The sequence below is a fragment of the Eucalyptus grandis genome, chromosome 7 (assembly GCF_016545825.1).
Source record: "Eucalyptus grandis isolate ANBG69807.140 chromosome 7, ASM1654582v1, whole genome shotgun sequence".
Lineage (NCBI taxonomy): Eukaryota > Viridiplantae > Streptophyta > Magnoliopsida > Myrtales > Myrtaceae > Eucalyptus > Eucalyptus grandis.
In genome coordinates, this window is record NC_052618.1 from 9,392,373 (window position 1) to 9,410,421 (window position 18,049).

The 18,049-nt window shown below is 38.3% G+C and overlaps 1 protein-coding gene across 1 annotated transcript; it reads left to right on the forward strand.

Annotated features, from left to right (window-relative positions):
• Positions 1–3,222: 3,222 nt before the first annotated feature.
• Positions 3,223–9,896, forward strand: LOC104454971. Its single transcript, XM_010069841.3, has 5 exons — positions 3,223–6,060; positions 6,789–7,448; positions 7,706–8,128; positions 8,364–9,110; positions 9,225–9,896. The coding sequence occupies exons 1-5, from the start codon at positions 3,223–3,225 to the stop codon at positions 9,894–9,896; spliced, it is 5,340 nt and encodes a 1,779-aa protein (XP_010068143.3).
• Positions 9,897–18,049: the final 8,153 nt, after the last annotated feature.

Consider the following 18,049-nt stretch of genomic DNA (forward strand, 5'->3'; position numbering starts at 1 on the left):
GATTATATCAAGATATTTATATTTTGAATTGTATGGGTAAATATATTTTGCCATTGGTTAAACCGATTTTTTTTTTTTGTTATGGATGATTGACTGAATTAAGAGATTGCATTTTTTTTTTCTTTTCTCCAAAATATTTGTTGTTGTTATTCGTAAAATAATAGGTGCGGATTTGGGATTACATATATAATCATTACATGGCCGTGCCCACATTAACGTGATGAAGTTAATATTAACATTCATATGTATGATGTCTGAACGACATCTAGGATAGTAAGTGTATGAGGTTGTACCGCCATATGGTGCATGAGGTTGATATAACACAAATCTTAGTAATTGCTACGTAAACGACAAAGGCCAAAAAGCAACTTTAAGTTTACCATGGTTAGCTATTAACATCACTTTCTCTATCTTCATTTTGATTCAGCAACACGTCTATTTTTCTGTCTATTAAATTGAAATTGTGACCGAAACTCTAGACTGAAATTGAACGTAGCCTTAAATGAGAGGTGCAATTGGCGGCAATCTCATATAGAGGTTGACAATATTGTAGAAGTTGAAATGAAGGAATAGACGAAACAATAATGAAGAACATAAATGAAGCAATGTTTAAAACAACAATTTATAGTGGAAGAACACAAATATTTGATCACGAAGCAGAGTAACAATGATAGGATATGTAGGATATGAACCTGACAACATGGTATCGGGAAAAAAAATAAAATTTTCAAATCATGCCTTAGGAAGAATATATGTCTCGTTAATGTGAAACTCATTCGACCACCTTGGATTCTCTTATTTCCCTCTGCTTTCTCTCACAAGTAAAAGGATATATTTTGTGGACCAATAGGAAATTTTTTTCTCTTTGGTTCTCTTCCATGGATCATTCACGCACAGTGTAATTAATGCATGGTTTTGTCTAATAGCATACTTAAAATAAAAAAAAAAAGGAAAGAAATGAATGATTTCTTCTAAGGGAGAGAGAGATATAGTGAAAATTACCAGAATAATTCCCATATGTTCCAATCTCGAGCCAAAGAGATTTAGTGATTATGTTAAGCCCTAGGTTTCCATATTCTATACGCTTAGAGGACGTTTATTATATAAATAAGCAAATCTAGATTACAAGGAACAGGCATGTAAAGGTTGAAAAGGACAAGACAAGCACATGCATTGGACAAGGACAGGTCAGAGAGCTTGTCCCCTTTCTTGAGACGGGCTTGCATGTCCCTTTTATCGGACAGTGATTTTTTTTTTTTTTTTCGGACATGCAGTTTGGTTGTGCCCTTCCGTGGGACAAGAAAATCCAACTTGGATTTTTCTGGGCCGGACGACGTGCAAAAAGAGAGGAAGGACGGAATGGGGTCCGTGGGCGTGAGGTTAGCACAACGCGAAGCTCCAATAATTCCCAAGTGACCGATGATGGTCAAAAAGCAACTTAACTCCACCCCGGTTAACTCTCATCCTCACCTTGCGCTGTCTTCTTCCTCTCCTCCTCGTCTGCATTTTAGAGAGAGAGAGAGAGAGAAGGTGTGTTTGGTCCGTGTTATTGAGGGAGAGACCCGTAAGGATCTGGGAATCAACATGAGAAGCGTCGGCTTTGTGAATTGTTCCGTCGCTTTTGCATAGAATGAATAGGAAAGAGGGGCATTCCATGGAAGTTAGTAGCGCAGAGAGAGCGAGAGGGAAAGAGAGAGGTGGTCCCATATAATCCGTGAAATAGGCTGACATTATTGTCGAGTGCAAGCAGCCCTGGTATGGAGTTGATGATCCCCTTAAACATACATATAATGACACACAAGTAAACTTTATATTTACCGGATCGGTTGGCGAAGTGTAATCAATCAATGGAATTAGATTTTCTTAGAACTATTAAAGTGGGGTTTATGAGAAATAAATGATGATGATAGTTAGTAATTTCTATAAAAAGAAAATGAAAAGGTATTTTCCATGAACCTTCATTTTCTCTCAATAAAGTGTTTAACTTTTTGAACATTCGATTAATCTTTATAAGGCATGCCGGTCCCTCCATTTCACACACACCGAATAATTAACGTTGACACACTGTTTTTATATTACAAAATGTATTAGTTGCCGCACTTGAAACTTTTTTTTTATTTATTTTGGCAGCTTACCGTTTTAAACTTGGGAGCTAAGCCCCCTTCCCTTTTTTAAACTCCTGGGAAGGTTTGGTAAATATTCACATACAAATACACTTTATATTCACTGAGACAGTTAATGAGGTGTAATAAATCAATGAAATTGGGTTTTCATTAGAACCGTTAAAGTAAGGTTCTTGGAAAAAAACTGAATAAAATTAATTATTTTCAGTAAATGTTTATTGAATTTTCCTCGTTTCATGAAAAATAAATTGATGGAAGAAAAAAGAGGAAATTATTTTTCTAAAATAAGAGAAAATATTTTTTATTTTTCAAATAAGCTCACTCGCTCTCTCTTATCTCACAACTCTTACTAGTTCCCACTTCTTTCTTTTTTTCTTTCTTTTTTTTTCTATTTTTAAAAATTCGAATTTATTTTTTCATTTTCTTCTATCTGAATCGGACACCGCCGGTGACGACGACCAGCGACCGGTCATGGCTAGTCTCGAGCTGCCCGGTTTCTGTTGAGCTCAGGCCCGATTCCGGCAAGCTCAGAACTCGGGAACCCGACGCTGCTAATCGCTGGAGCTCTGTACGTATGAAATGATTGATGGACGTTGATGATGGCAGACAGCTAAACAATTCTCGCACTCCGCAGACGGTGGAGTCGAAAAGGCAATTTTAGTCCACAAAGAAATGGAGGGGTGGGGCCCACTTGTTTTAAATCAGTGTCCTTAAGGTCAAGCATAATCAAATGGAGATACGATTAGATGACATCTCTGTATAGCCCACGCGAGGGTCATCTGTGGGAACATCAATATAGTAAGTAACGCCACATATGTTATCCACGCTTCGTGCCACCTGTTTCTGACCACCATTGGATCGTCTAAATGATTTCTTCCTCGCTCTAGAAGCCCCTCTCTTTCACCTGATCTTCTGCGGCTCTTCTCTTTGTTGGAACCGCCGTGTGTGCATCGTATTGAATCTTTCCTCTTCTTCAGTCATTGGGGTTTCCGGGTTCCATCAGTTTCGCCTGTCTCGGAATATATAAATTCTTAACTCTCGTTTCCCCACAAAGTAGGAAAGAAAGCCAGAAAGGTAGAAGAAGTCGAAACGGGGGGAAATGGAGGAGATTGCTCTGTGCGGAGCTTCCGAAGTGGCAAAGTGCCTGGTGGCTCCGATCGGTCGGCACTGCGGCTACGTAATGTCCTCCGACCGCTACGTTCGCCAACTTAATGATGAAGTCAAGAACCTGGGTGACACGAGGGATGAGGTGCAGCATTCCATCGATGAAGCTCGAAACAACATGAAGCCGATCAAACCCAGGGTCGAGAGATGGGTGAACGACGTGGAGACCGTCGCTAATGAGGCGCGTGACGTGCTGGATTACGACGGAAGAGCTAAGAAAACTTGCTTCTATGGGTGGCTTCCCAACCCAAAGGCGCGATATCATCTCGGCAAAAAGGCGAGCAGGACGGTCAAGGACATCCAGGCACTCATGGCAGGGGGTCAATTCGAGAAGGTTGACTTCGAGAATCCTCCGCCAGGGCTTGTTGGCGCTGCTCTCGACGTGAATTCGTTGGCCGGTGATGGGGGCGACTTTATCACCGATTCGCGAGCTTCCATCTTTCAGGGCATAATGAAAGCTCTGAATGATGAGAAGGTGAAAGTGGTTGGGGTCTACGGGCCTGGCGGCGTGGGGAAGACTACTCTATTGGAGATAGTCGAGGAGAAACTCAATAAAGAGGGGACACCGTTCCACATGATCGTCAAATCGAAAGTCTCGCAGACTCCAGACTTGACGAAAATCCAATTCGATATAGCTTACGCCTTGGGCCTAAAAGATCTGAAGGATGAGCCGAGTGAAGAGGGAAGGAGAGATCTTCTGTTCAAGAGATTACAGATGGATCCGAGTGAGAAGGTTCTCATAATATTGGACGATATGTGGGGAGCACTTGATTTGAAGATGGTTGGAATTCCTCTGGGAGATGAGAGCAGGAACTGCAAATTGTTGCTTACTTCGAGAGATAAAAGTGTGCTGGAGCAAAAGCTGCATGCCGAACAAACATTTCGTCTTGAAGGTTTAAGCGACGAAGAAGCTTGCATGCTATTTGCAAAGATAGTCCGCGACAAGCTCAAAGACAATGAGGAATTGATACTAAAGGCGGTTCAAGTGGTAATGAAGCTTGCAGGTTTGCCTCTTTTGATTACCTCCGTTGCAAGTACCTTAAGATGTAGCGATGTGTCCACATGGGAGAACATGATAATAAAAATAGAAGACCCAAATATTGAGAGAATAGTGAAGTGGAGTTACGACCATTTGGAGAGTGAGGACGCCAAATGCTTATTCTTGCTTTGCGGTCTAATTGGTGGGACCATTCAAGTCGAATGTCTACTGGGAATAGGCATGGGTTTGGGCTTGTTTGAGGGATTCAACAACACAGTACAAGATTCAAGGAATAGATTGAATAAGCTGCTCGATAAACTCCGTTCCACTTGTCTGTTGCTGGATGGTGGTGACGACAAGGAAAATGTGACCATACATGATCTTTACAGCGAGGTGGTCGTCTCAACTACATTTAGTGGTCAGCATTCCTTAATGATGAACAGCAATTATGGCTCATGGCCCAAGGAAAACCTTGAGAAATGTTGGGCAATTCGCCAAGTTGATGTTGGCAGAGATAAGCTTGCTGTATTAATGCGGTGTGTGTTTCCTGAATTGAAGATACTCATGTTGTCTCAACCGGAAAATTGGAAGGGGAGACCTGCACACCGACATGATCAGGAAGATTGCTGTAGACTAGATTTCACATACATGAAGGAGCTCCGAGTCCTATATCTCCGCACCATGCATATCACCACTTTACCTTCCTCTATGGAAATCCTCGGGAACCTGTGCTCGTTATATTTAGACCATTGCAAGGTGGGAGATGTGGCAAATCTTGGCAAGCTCAAAGCATTGCAGATTCTTAGCTTTGTAGGATCTAAAATTTCTAGGCTGCCTAAAGATATCGGGGAGTTGACGAATCTGAGATCGTTGAATCTAAGTGACTGCTACTCGCTTAAGATAATCGAGCCTGGAGCTCTAAAAGGCTTAATCAACTTGGAAGAGTTACTTATGAAGGGAAGCTTTGATCGATGGATGGGCAGGGATGAAATATCATCGAAATTGTGTAATGCTGGGCTTGCCGAGTTGAAGAGCTTGAGAAAGATAGCATCTCTAGAAATATCGATCCGTGATCCCACCATACTCTTGGAGGATGATGACCTGCCATTTGGGAACCTAAGCAAATTTTGGATCGAGATAGGAATTGTTTGTATCACCTTTGATCCAAAAGGAAATGTTGATGGGAGAGAATTTGAAGGTTCGAGAACTATGAAGCTCAATTTGGAAGGGTGCGATAGTATTCTTTCAGGAAAATGGATTCAGCAAATTCTACAGAAGACTCAATACTTATATTTATGCAAGTTGAGTGGGTTCAAAAAGAGCACGCACGAGTTGTGCACCCAAGGATTCCGAGAAGGGAAGTACCTCAAAATTAAAGACAGCCCCTCAATCAAGTACATTGCCAATTCATTTCATGGCCTCCCTCTCACTGCTTTTAGGAAGTTAGAGTCATTGTTCCTTGAAAATCTTATTGATTTGGAGAAGATATGCCATGGCCCCATCGAACCAGAGTGTTTCAGCAAATTGAAAGTCGTGAGTGTCAAACATTGCGATCGATTGAAATACTTGTGGTATCTTTCAGATATACGAAGACTCGTACAGCTGGAAGAGATCGAAGTGTGTAAATGTAACTCATTGCAATCCATTGTCACACATGATGCGGGAGAAGATATTGTTTCTACCAATAACAATGTTGACTTGCCTAATGTACACCGTCTGATATTGCGAGAGTTACCAAATATGACAAGCTTTTGCAGCAAAGCTGAAAGGACATTAGAGGATAGTCCAATCCAGGTAATTTTTTTCATTTTTTCTCTCAGTCAATTTGTCCTATTAGGATGAGATGATATTGGTGTTCACTCAACGGTAGTACATACTGCATTTAACTTTGATTATTTGTACAATTGGATTCACGTTTTGATTTACAAATAAAAAAAATCCTTTCAAATAGAACTCAAACCACATTATAACTAGAGGGAAGCCTCTTTCCACGACTATTTTTTTTTTTTGAAATTTTTTCAACGGTAGATAATTGCACTAATAACTTGGGTTTCTATTGTGACTAATTCATTATTTATTTAACATTCTTAATGAGTTGAAAAAATACTAGTGTGCTGAACGAATGAAAGTGAGAATGAATCTTGAATGAATAAATAAAATTGAATACTTTCAAAATGAAGAAAGTGATATCTGGAGATTCAATAAATGTATGGCGAGTGAGGAGCCACGTAACAAAGAAATCCCCACGATTCATGTCCCGCCTAATATTCAATTTGCAATTGATTCCAACATGTTATGCCAAGTTGCCAACGTCACGGTATCAACATCACCGTGCAGTTTGCTGCATTGATAGAATGATAATGGTGCGGATATCCTCAGGAAAATGATTTCGCTTTTCACGGAAGAGAAATTCTTTTTTCTTTTTTTCATTTTAGCTCGAGAGTTTCACTTATTTTCTCTTGAAAATAGCTTTACTTGTAACAAACTCACCTTTAATGAGTTTCATTGTGGCACTTTGTTAGGTTTCATTGCCTCGCTTGGAATCCCTAGTAATGGTTGGACTCCTTGGCCTAGAAAAGATACTCTACGGTGAACCCTCAATAAAATACAATGGTCTGAAATCGCTAAAGATAGAAGAATCTAAATCCACGTTGAGTATTCCGAAAGATTGGATACTAAAGCTGCCAAATTTGGAGTCAATGGAAATTGCGGGCTCTCCATCATTAGAAGTAGTTTTCGACTTGGAGGAACTAAAAGTCATTGGAGAAGTTGAGATTCTCTCTTGGCTAAGTACATTGGAGTTATCTAAGCTGCCAAACTTGCGGTGCGTGTGGAAACAAGATGTACGATTGCAAGGAATATCGATATTTCGGAACTTGAAGAAGCTCTCTATCAACGATACGGGGCTATCATTTCTCTTTCCGGTGTCTATGACTAAATATCTTAGAGAAATTAGAGACATTGAAGTGGAGGATTGTCCAAATATGAAGGTAGTGATTGTGGATGAAGAAGGAAGAGATGAAGAGATGGATGATATTTTAGAGTTCCCATTATTGGAACGACTATCTATAAGCCGCTGTCCCACGGAGAAATTCTTCTCATATTCTCACGGAAAAAAAGAGTTAATAACCACCACTTCAGATTCACATGATACTTATTTTGATTTCTTCATTGATCAAAAGGTACGAATCTTTTCTTTTGAGATTACGCCCATAATAGTCATAGGCACGTGATTTATGGGGGCAAATAATAATATTTCTTTGAAGATTTTTTATTTGGTTTTATTAGTTAAAATGTTTTTCTAATTTATAACTATAGTTGTTGTCAGAGTAAGGTCGTTAGTGATAATTCCTTGCTCCACCGTATTAGATAGATCTATATTAGTCCAAATTGTCAAATTATTCATAGCTATGATCTAATGCATAACTCTTATGAGCAGATAAGTTTACCAAGCTTGGAGAAGTTAAAACTCTACTCGGTAGGATCCTTCAACAAATTAGCCAACTTCACCCTGAAACAAGATGTACAATTAGAAGGAATATCAATATTTCAGAACTTAGAGAAGCTCTATGTCTATGATATGGGGCTATCATTTCTCTTTTCGGTGTCTGTGGCTAAATGTCTTAGAGAAATTAGAGACATTACAGTGAAGGACTGTCCAAATATGAAGGCGGTAATTGTGGATGAAGAAGGAAGAGATGAAGGGACAGTTGATATTATAGAGTTCCCACTATTGAATCGACTGACTATAAGCTGCTGTCCCATAGAGAAATTCTTCTCATATCCTCATGGAAAAAAAGAGTCAATAACCACTACTTCAAATTCACAAGATACTTATTCTAATTCCTTCTTTGATCAAAAGGTATGAATCCCTTCTCTCGAGATTATACCCATACTAGTCATAACCACACACTTTGTGGCTCTTTGAAGAATTTTTTTTATTTGGTTTTAATGTGTTCATTATTTACAACTACATTTGTCAAAGTAAGGCCACTAGTGAAAATTCATTCTTCCGTTGCGTCAAATAGATTGTTAAGATTAGGCCAAATTGTTAGATGTTTCATAGCTATGATCTAACGCATAACTCTCATGAGCAGGTTAGTTTACCAAGCTTGGAGCATGTAGACCTTTGCTCCGTAGGATCCTTCAAAAGGATATGGCACGATGAACTTCCCAAAAGTTCTTTCTGCGAATTAGGCACCCTCACCCTTGAAAATTGTTTTGGGCTACTCATCGTCTTCCCTTCGACAATCATAGGAAGATTGCACAACCTGAAAGAAGTAAAAGTTTCAAACTTGAAATGCTTGGAATCATTATTTGACTGTGGATCCCTTGGTTCAAATATGGAAAGAGAACTTGTGTCGCTCCCCAAATTGGAGAGAGTAGAGGTGAGAGGAGCAAGAAGGCTCAAACACATGGTGAAGAGCGACTCTCACATGGTTTTGGGTTTTCCTAGTCTAACAAAAGTCGAGGTTAAAAATTGTTCCGAGCTAACATATCTTTTCCCCAATTATACGGCCACAACTTTAGGGAAACTTGAGGGCTTGCAGATTAGTGAATGCGAACGTATGAAGGAAGTGGTTCCCAAGGAAGAAGGGGATCAATCAAAGTCGGAAGTGATTAGTTTCCCTTGCTTAAGTGACTTATCACTTCAGAAGCTTGATAACCTAATTTGTTTCAGCTCAGGATGTTGTTCGTATGATTTTGCCTCCTTAAGAAGTCTAAGAATTTGGGAGTGCCGTAACTTTGGAGCATTCATCCCAAGTACTACAAGTGTCGAGAGGCCATTAAGCAAGATGGCAGGAGAGGATGATGAGTTGCCACAAACCTTGTTCAATGAGATGGTTCGTTCTATCCCTTATTATGATCGTTCATATTCTTACATTTCATGTTTTAGATCAAACAATGTAATAAATTTGTCCTACTTATCCTCCTTTTCTCACATTATACTCATGCAGGTTACATTTCCCAATGTAAGAAGTCTAGAAATTAAAGGCCCTCAGTGCAAAGATCTATGGAACAATCAAATTCCCACCGATTCCTTTTGGAAATTGAAATATCTTGATTTGGAGTGCTGTGACAATCTCCAACGTATTGCCCCATCCCATATGTGGAAGAGGCTACAGTGTTGTCTTGAGAATCTAAAAGTGATTTCATGCTCTTCGATCGAGATAATATACGAAGGTGGTGGGATGGATATAGAGGATGGTGAATTGAGATGGCTGGTTTTGTGTGATCTCAAGAACTTGAGGCACATTTGGCAATCCGATGGTCTCCCAAACGTCCCATTCCCAAACTTAAGAGACATAGAGATTGTGAGGTGCCCCCATTTGGAAATGGTTTTCACTACCTTCACGGTGAAATTTCTCGGACAAATCGAAGAGCTAATGGTGGAGTCATGTGAAGATATGAAACAAATTGCTGGCCATGAAAAAGCAGAAGAAGCAACTGGCACGACAATCACCTTCTCCGAGCTAACTGTTCTTGGACTTCTCGAGTTGCCGAAATTCAAGAGCTTCTTACTTGAGAGATACTCTTTGAAATTCCCGTGCCCTGAGAACTGCCCATCCTTGCGAGACTTGAGTATAGTAAGTTGTGGAACAAAGCCAGACCAAGCCCTTGGTGACTAGGAAGGCCACCAGTCACCAAGGAGCACGAGAACTACTCATGTTCTTCCGCCAATTGGATCCGTGAAATAGACTCGGATGATTTTTGAAGATCCATAAGTCAACTGTCTCGGTGATTTCAAATTGAATCCTTTTCCTCTCACTTCGTTGCCGATCGTCACCGCTTCTTGATCGCCACCAGCAGTTTCGCCACCATGAAGGTGTGTAATGCCGAACATTATTTTCTTAATTTTAATTTTAATAAAATTGTTTACACAACATCTTTAAAATTGTTATCAAATATAAATTAAAAAGGTTACAAACATTATTTTCTTAATTTTAAACAAATAAAAATAAAAATATTTACATTAATCACCAAATGGGCTTTCTAAATGTGTTTTTTTACCAAACAAAGATTTATCTCAAAGTTGCTTTTCAAAGTAGAATTTACCAAACAATGCTTTGCATTCTCCAAAGCTCTTTAGGCTTTAGCTAAACTGCATTTTCCCACTTTCCAAACGCCAACCAAACGCACCCTAAGGACATGCTTAGGTCCAAACTCCATATTTCATAGGTGAATCTCGTCCTCCCTTGATCTAAATCCCGACAACATCACTGAACAGGTCCAAAATCGATTTTGTTCTCGCACATTGTCCTTTTTATTGGGGAAGACTTAAAAGGACAGAGACAAGGCTGGCTCATGGAGGCCCGTGAAGATTTTGTCGGCCCATTTCTTGCGAGGGTATTCACTATCCTAGTCCATAGACATTCTAGAACCATCTCATCATTTTATCTGCACGTTTTTTTTCTTAATTAACTCTATGTAATCTTAATTTTTCTAATCGAATTATTCTACTTTTAAATGAATCATACAATAATCATGTCCATCGAACACCAAATTCAGGCCGAATACACTGATGTGGCCATGAGGCAAGCTTGATTTATAACAAGGCTAAAACTCAGTCATCTTAGACTCCTACATGGATACTACTGTGGAAAATTTTAGCCAACATTGATAGTGTCAAAGTATGATGTGGATGAAATTTAGCCAATACGGATGCTCATATTGGAAAAATTACTATATGATGTGAATATGTCATGTCAATAACTGCATAATAATATTGCAAACGAAATTTAATATATTTAGCATTTATTCTTCTGAGTTTAGTCTGGAAATGTCCGTTTTGACCGGTTGGGTTTTCCAAGTAAGAACGTCCTTTTCCCTAAAACATTACACGTGATATACACTTAATATTTTTGACAAACATTATGTCACTCAAATGTCCGATTATTTCATGTCTAATGCCATTTCAAATAGGTCCAAAAACCATTCTCCAAGAACCAGCCCATTTGGTCGGACAGTCCATATGATCAACAGGGTCGGATCAATGTCCCCTTCACTGCTCTAGTTTATTCAACATTGATCATAAGCTTCCACAGAGGAAGCTCGGCAGCCCGAACATAAGTCCATGAAAGGCCACGTTTAGTCACACAAGTTACTGATGCATGAGTGGAATAATCAAAATTGGGATTTGGGAGCAAAAGAAAAGCGCCAAAAAAAAGAAAGAAAGAAAAAATAGATATTTTCCATGAAAAACGATGGTGTATTTTTTTACTTTATGAAAATTCATTGATGGTGTTGCCTACGTGCTTACCACTTTTTCGTGAAGTTTAGCTTTTCATACATTAATATTGACACTAATTTATCACTTTTTTTTTAAAGGCTCTATTTTCTTCCATAAAAAATATGTACAATAATGCAAAATCAATTCTATAACGAGTATCTATCCAGCTCAGCAAATTCTATAACGTTTTTCTCGATGGGATTGTCTCGTTAAAAGGAAAAAAAAAAACCAACGCGACGCCCTCCACGAAAGAAAGAGTCCGTGAACTCTCTTTATTGTGTGGACATATATTGATGGTTTATTGAAATGGGCCAAACTTATTTATGGACTAAATTGTGTGAATTGGGCCTGTCTGAAAAAAATTCTCTCATGGGCCAGTTACGGATTCGGGCCAGATTCATAAATCCGAAAAGGGTCGATATGGTGGTTCTAATGGATTCAGATTTTTATTTATTATGTTTTGTTACAAAAATGCATATTTGATTTATTGGAAAATATTTAGGTGTGATCAAGTATTCTTAAAAGTGCAGTTGCAATCCATTTGTAAGTGCAACAAATCAAGTCATAACAGGAAAAGGAAAAAAAAGTCATAATAGTGAATCCTGTTTCCAACTTCAGAATCTAGTCTTGGTCCAAGAAATTACGGTAGAAAGGTAAAATTGCACAAAAGGAAAATCCTTTGCGTGTCGATGAACAATCAAAATGGGTGACCCAATCTTAATTTATTTTATTGTTAGCGTTCACACCAATTTGGATTTATAAAATATAAGTCACCTATCCTCTTGAACCGAAAAGGGAATCTCAAATTTAAGATAAGGCCAAGCTGGTGGCGACCAAATAATCCAGATTCTGATTATCTAATCAACTAACAATAGCTTAGAGCTTAAATGAGACGTCACTTTTCAAGAAATAGGGACCTTCCACTTGGCTCTTTTTCGTCACCACAACTAATTTATATTTTAAAACAAATTATAAAAACAAATTCAAACGCGGACGAATGGCGTAGCGATGGCAGCTTCCGACGAGAACAACCCAATCTTTTAAAATGGGCTTATTTTCTTTCATTGCTGGTCGAAAGAAACTCCCTCCAAATGGGAAACGTATATTAAATGTTGATGATAAGCTTCCATAGAGGATGATAATGCCGGACAACTCTGGCATTTTGCAGGCAGTGGGCCCGAGGGCAATTTTAGCACGAAAAGGTGGTGGAGTGGGCCCGCTTGATTTTAATCAGAGGGGTACAGGGTTTCGGAGCTTTTATTTTTATATATGGGGCTATCACCACTCCGTATAACTAAATTCATTGGCTTTTATTATATAGATAAAATCAACGTCAATGATTTCTAAATATACAATTACTATGTAGTCACGCGTGTCTATGCATGATTACTCCATTTTCATATTTCTCACCTACTTATTGCTACGTCCAACGCAGAAATAAGAATCCTTTTTTAACATGAGATTATGAAAAGTCAAAACAACAAGCGAGATGAATTGGCTATATTTCTTAGTCATCATATAAACAAACAAAAGGAGAAACTTAAGGAGATGTAATCCTACTTGATGACACTTAAACAGCGTCCTAGGCAGCTGGCCTACTGAAGTATGTTCTTATCATCTTCTAATGAGAAATCCCGTCGAGATTCATCCACCAGAAGCTAGGTCAGCCTGGCCAGCATGATCGTCCATCATGAGTGTTTTTAAATAGCCTTGGTGGTTAAATGAAAGTGACAAAGCAGCACTCCACTAAGGCATCTATGTTTGAAAATGATGAATTCCCGTGAGGTTCTTTTGTGCCTTGGCCTAGTATAAGGGGCAAGGGAGAGCATTAATTTCAGAAAAGCTTTAGCATGGCATTCCCATGTTAAGAGGGTGAAAACTAAATAACCTGTCAAAGGCATGAGAAGTACTCAATTCAGAGCCTAACTATGTTTTGCTCACCTTGGTGCCAATTTCTAGTCTATTTAATTGATTTATCCAAATTTGGTTTAACTACTGGCCCCTATTCAGGGAAAACCCATAGATGCTCGCGTAACTTCAGTTAGTTCAGAGGACAAGTCTACTTTTCGCGTTCGAGAGAGAGAGAGAGAGAGAGGGCCGGGCAAAATCACTAGCTAGTTTGACCGGAGCCATCATAAGAAGATAAGAGATAGTAGTAATATAATTTAGTTAAGATAAAGTGAGTCCTGATCAACCACACAAAGTAAATTTATCTAATTGGATTTTACTCTTTATTTTAGCATCTATATTTGGATTATAAATATCAGTACTAAATTAATGTTTGCACAGAATTATAATCATGATGCATCATGGAGGCGGAGAGAGCTTAAGTCAACGTTTGCGCTTTAAAAAAGGTCCATACTTTCTCTTACTTTCGTCCCACTGTGACCAAAGCAGAAAGGGAATATACGTAGTCTTAATTGCGGGATAGGGCCAAATTGGTGGCAATCAATAATGCAGATTAAGACTATTTTAATCAAATAACAATGGCTTAGAGCTTACATAAAACAATGGTTTTCAACAAACTCTCGGCTGGTGACGTTGGCTCTTTGTCATTGCTCAACCTTCCCTTTCTTATTTAAACGATGGCATGCAACTCGACAATAGTAATGTGACCCAAAAATTTTAGTATTAAAACAGATATTATTATTATTTGCAACCTTTCCTTGCAAGTTAGCCACCAGGGCAATCATGTTAACATTCGTTCTTGAGAAAATTATCAATAAAATCCTGAACTTTTTGTAATTTTATTAATTCAATCCCAAACTTTTTTTGGCCAATTTAGTCAAATATTTTGTAATTATATCAATCCAATCCTAAATCTTTTGTAATTATGTTAATTCAATCTTAAATATTTTGTTATTATGCCAATTCAATCTACCCAACCAAATTTGGCTAGTCAATGCTAATGTGGATAATCTTTAATAATATATATTTTTTAACAATAATACTATTGCGGCCTTGAAGGGGCGTCTATAGCTACTTCTCCTTTTTCATTTTTGTTTCTTTAAAAAATAAAAGGTGGGGAACATGTACTTTGATCAAGCCCCCAGCTTTTCAGCAGACTTACGTTTACAAGAGACTTGCCTCTAATCAACTATCGCAGCCTCTCAGAACATGTCGTTCCTAGAAGTTATGAGCGGTAATGATGGGCTCATGACCTACATCTTAAAAAGCGACGGTCACAAGTTTCGATTGATATTACAAAAGATAAATGTACAAATTTATAAAAACTATTCATTAACAAATCTTTGATACTCGCTAAAATTCTACATTTATTGGTTGGAAAAAATTTAAGAGTTATAACTAGGCAATTTTTTTCTTTTTTTTTCTTTTTTAACACAAAAAAAGGGTTTTCTTTTTAGAATCAAATATAAAGGAGAAAATTCCAAATAAAGGCTTGAAGTGCCTTCATTTTCTCACATAAGGACCTAAAGTGGATTTTATTTTAAATGAGAGCTTGAAGTGCTATTATTTTCTCTAATAAAAGTTTAAAGTGAATCTTGTTTCAAATAAAGGTTTGAAGTAATTATATCTGTTTCGAATAAAAGCTTGACTTTTCAGTTGGTCAAGGGCTCGATGGCCAACCGGCCACCGGTGATGCTAGAAAGGTTGGGCGAGGGTCGTCCTCACTGGCCATTGGTAAGGGCTGGCCAAGGCCTGCCAACCCTTGCCGACTGTAGGCAAAGCCACCCTTGCTTGATCTAGCAAGGGTCTACCTTGCTTAGGGCCAACGAGGAATTGGTGGTCGTCCCTCGCCAGTGGCCAACGAAGGTCATTGAGCCCTTGTCCAAAGCCGGCAAAGGCTAGTAGGCCTTATCGGCCTTTAGAAGCAGTTGATGAGGCTAGTAGAGCCATCATCGACCCTTATTATTAGCCGGTGAGGGTTGTCGAGTCTTGGCCAACCGCTGCTAACCCTTGCTGGAAAAAAAAAGTGAAAAGAAATTAATAAAAAGACAAATTCAAACTTGTACGAATGACGTAGTGTTGGCGGCTTCTAGTGAGAGCAACAAAATCAATGAAAATGGTTTTTTTATTCTGTAATAGATGGTCGAACGAAACTTCCTCGAAACAAGCTGAGAGTAAGACAATCTTTGAAAATGGGTTTGTTTTCTTTCATTGCTGGTGGAAGGTAACTTCCACGAAAGGCAATAAGATTTTTTCTAGGATGTCTTATTCAGAAAAGATAGGAGATAAGTACAAGGGATGTGTATTGATTTTGATCCTAGCCTAGAACTTAATTGGACCAGACCAAACTGGCCGATTTAGGGTAGTTCGATCTAGTTCTCAAGTCCATCCTTACTGCTTTAACGTTTTGTTGTCTATTGCTCAACCTTTCCTTTCTTATTTAAACGACAGCATGCAACCCAACAATAGTCATGTGAGCCAAAAATTTTAGTATTAAAACAGATATTATTATTATTAGTATTATTATTATTATTATTATTATTATTATTTGCGACCTTTCGTTGCAAGCTAGGCACCAAGGCAGTCATGTTAACCTTCGTTCTTGAGAAAATTACCTATAAAATCCTAAACTTTTTGTAATTTTATTAATTTAGTCCCAAACTTTTTTTTGGCCAATATAGTAATAAATATTTTGTAATTATGTCAATTAAATCATAAATCTTTTGTAATTATACCAATTCAATCTACCTAGCCAAATTTGACTGGCTGACGTTAATGTGGATAATTTTTAATAATATATATATTGATAATAATACTATTGCGGCCTTGAAGGGGTGTCTATAGCTGCTTCTCCTTTTTCTTTTTCTTTTTCTTAAAAAAAAGGGAAAACAAAAAGGTAGGGAACATGTACTTTGATCAAGCCCTCCAGCTTTTCAGTAGACTTACGCTTACAAGGGGCTTGCCTCTAAACGACTATCACAACCTCTCAGAACATGTCGATTCGAGAAGTTACGGGCAATAATGATGGTGTCATGACCTACATCTTAAAAAGCGACGGTCACAAGTTTCGATTGATATTACAAAAGATAAATATACAAATTTATAAAAACCATTCATTAACAAATCTTCAATACTCACTAAAATTCTACATTTATTGGTTGGACAAAATTTAAGAGTTATAACTAGGCAGTTTTTTTTTTTAATCACAAAAAAGGGCTTTCTTTTTAGAATCAAATATAAAGGAGAAAATTCCAAATAAAGGCCCAAAGTGCCTTCATTTTCTCACATAAGGACTTAAAGTAAATTTTATTTTAAATGAGAGGTTGAAGTGCTATTATTTTCTCAAATAAAAGTTTAAAGTGAATCTTGTTTCAAATAAATGTTTGAAGTAATTATGCACGCTTCAAATAAAAGCTTGACTTTTCAATTGGTCAAGGGCCCAATGGCCAACCGGCCACCAGTGATGCTAGAAAGGTTGGGCGAGGGTCGTCCTCGCCGGCATTAGTAAGGGCTGGCCAAGGCCTGCCAACCCTTACCGACTGTAAGCAAGGCCATCCTTGCTTGATTTAGCAAGGGTCCACCTTGCTTAGGGCCAACGAGGACTTGGTGGCCATCCCTCGCTAGTGGCCGACCAAGGTCACCGAGCCCTCGTCCATAGCCGGCAAAGGCTAATAGGCCTTATTGGCCTTTAGAAGCAATTGACGAGGCTGGTTGAGCCATCATCAAACCTTATTAATAGCCGGTGAGGGTCATCGAGTCCTAGCCAGCCGTTGCTAAACTTTGCCGAAAAAAAAAAAGTGAAAAGAAATTAATAAAAAGACAAATTCAAATTGGATGAATGACGTAGTGGTGGCGGCTTTTAGTGAGAGCAACAAAATCAATGAAAATGGTTTTTTTATTTTGTAATTGATGGTCGAACGAAACTTCCTCGAAACAAGCCGAGAGCAAGACAATCTTTGAAAATGGGTTTGTTTTCTTTCATTGCTGGTGGAAGGTAACTTCAACGAAAGGCAATAATATTTTTTCTAGGAAATGTCTTTTTCAGAAAAGATAGGAGATAAGTACAAGGGATGTGTATTGATTTTGATCCTAGCCTGGAACTTGATTGGACCGGACCAAATTGGCCGATCTAGGGTAGTTCGATCCCGTTCTCAAGTCCATCCTTACTGCTTTAACGTTTTGTTGTCCATTGCTCGACCTTTCCTCTCTTATTTAAACGACGGCATGCAACTCGACAATAGTCATGTGAGTCAAAATTTTAGCATTAAAACATATATTATTATTATTTGCGGCCTTTCCTTGCAAGCTAGCCACTAGGGCAGTCGTGTTAACCTTCATTCTTGAGAAAATTACCTATAAAATCCTAAACCTTTTGTAATTTTATTAATTCAGTCCCAGACCTTTTTTGGCCAATATAGTAATAAATATTTTGTAATTATGTCAATTCAATCCTAAATCTTTTTGTAATTATGCCAATTCAATCTACCTAGCCAAATTTGGCTGGCCGATTAATGTGGATAATTTTTAATAATATATATTTTTGATAATAATACTATTGCAGCCTTGAAGGGGTGTCTATAGCTGCTTCTCCCTTTTTCTTTTTCTTTTTCTTAAAAAGGGAAAACAAAAAGGTAGGGAACATGT

Coding starts and splice junctions, on each gene's coding strand:
- LOC104454971 (XM_010069841.3), top strand. CDS start 3,223: ATGGAGGAGATTGCTCTGTGCGGAGCTTCCGAAGTGGCAAAGTGCCTG. Junction 6,061..6,788: donor TAGAGGATAGTCCAATCCAG/GTAATTTTTTTC, acceptor GCACTTTGTTAG/GTTTCATTGCCTCGCTTGGA. Junction 7,449..7,705: donor ATTTCTTCATTGATCAAAAG/GTACGAATCTTT, acceptor TCTTATGAGCAG/ATAAGTTTACCAAGCTTGGA.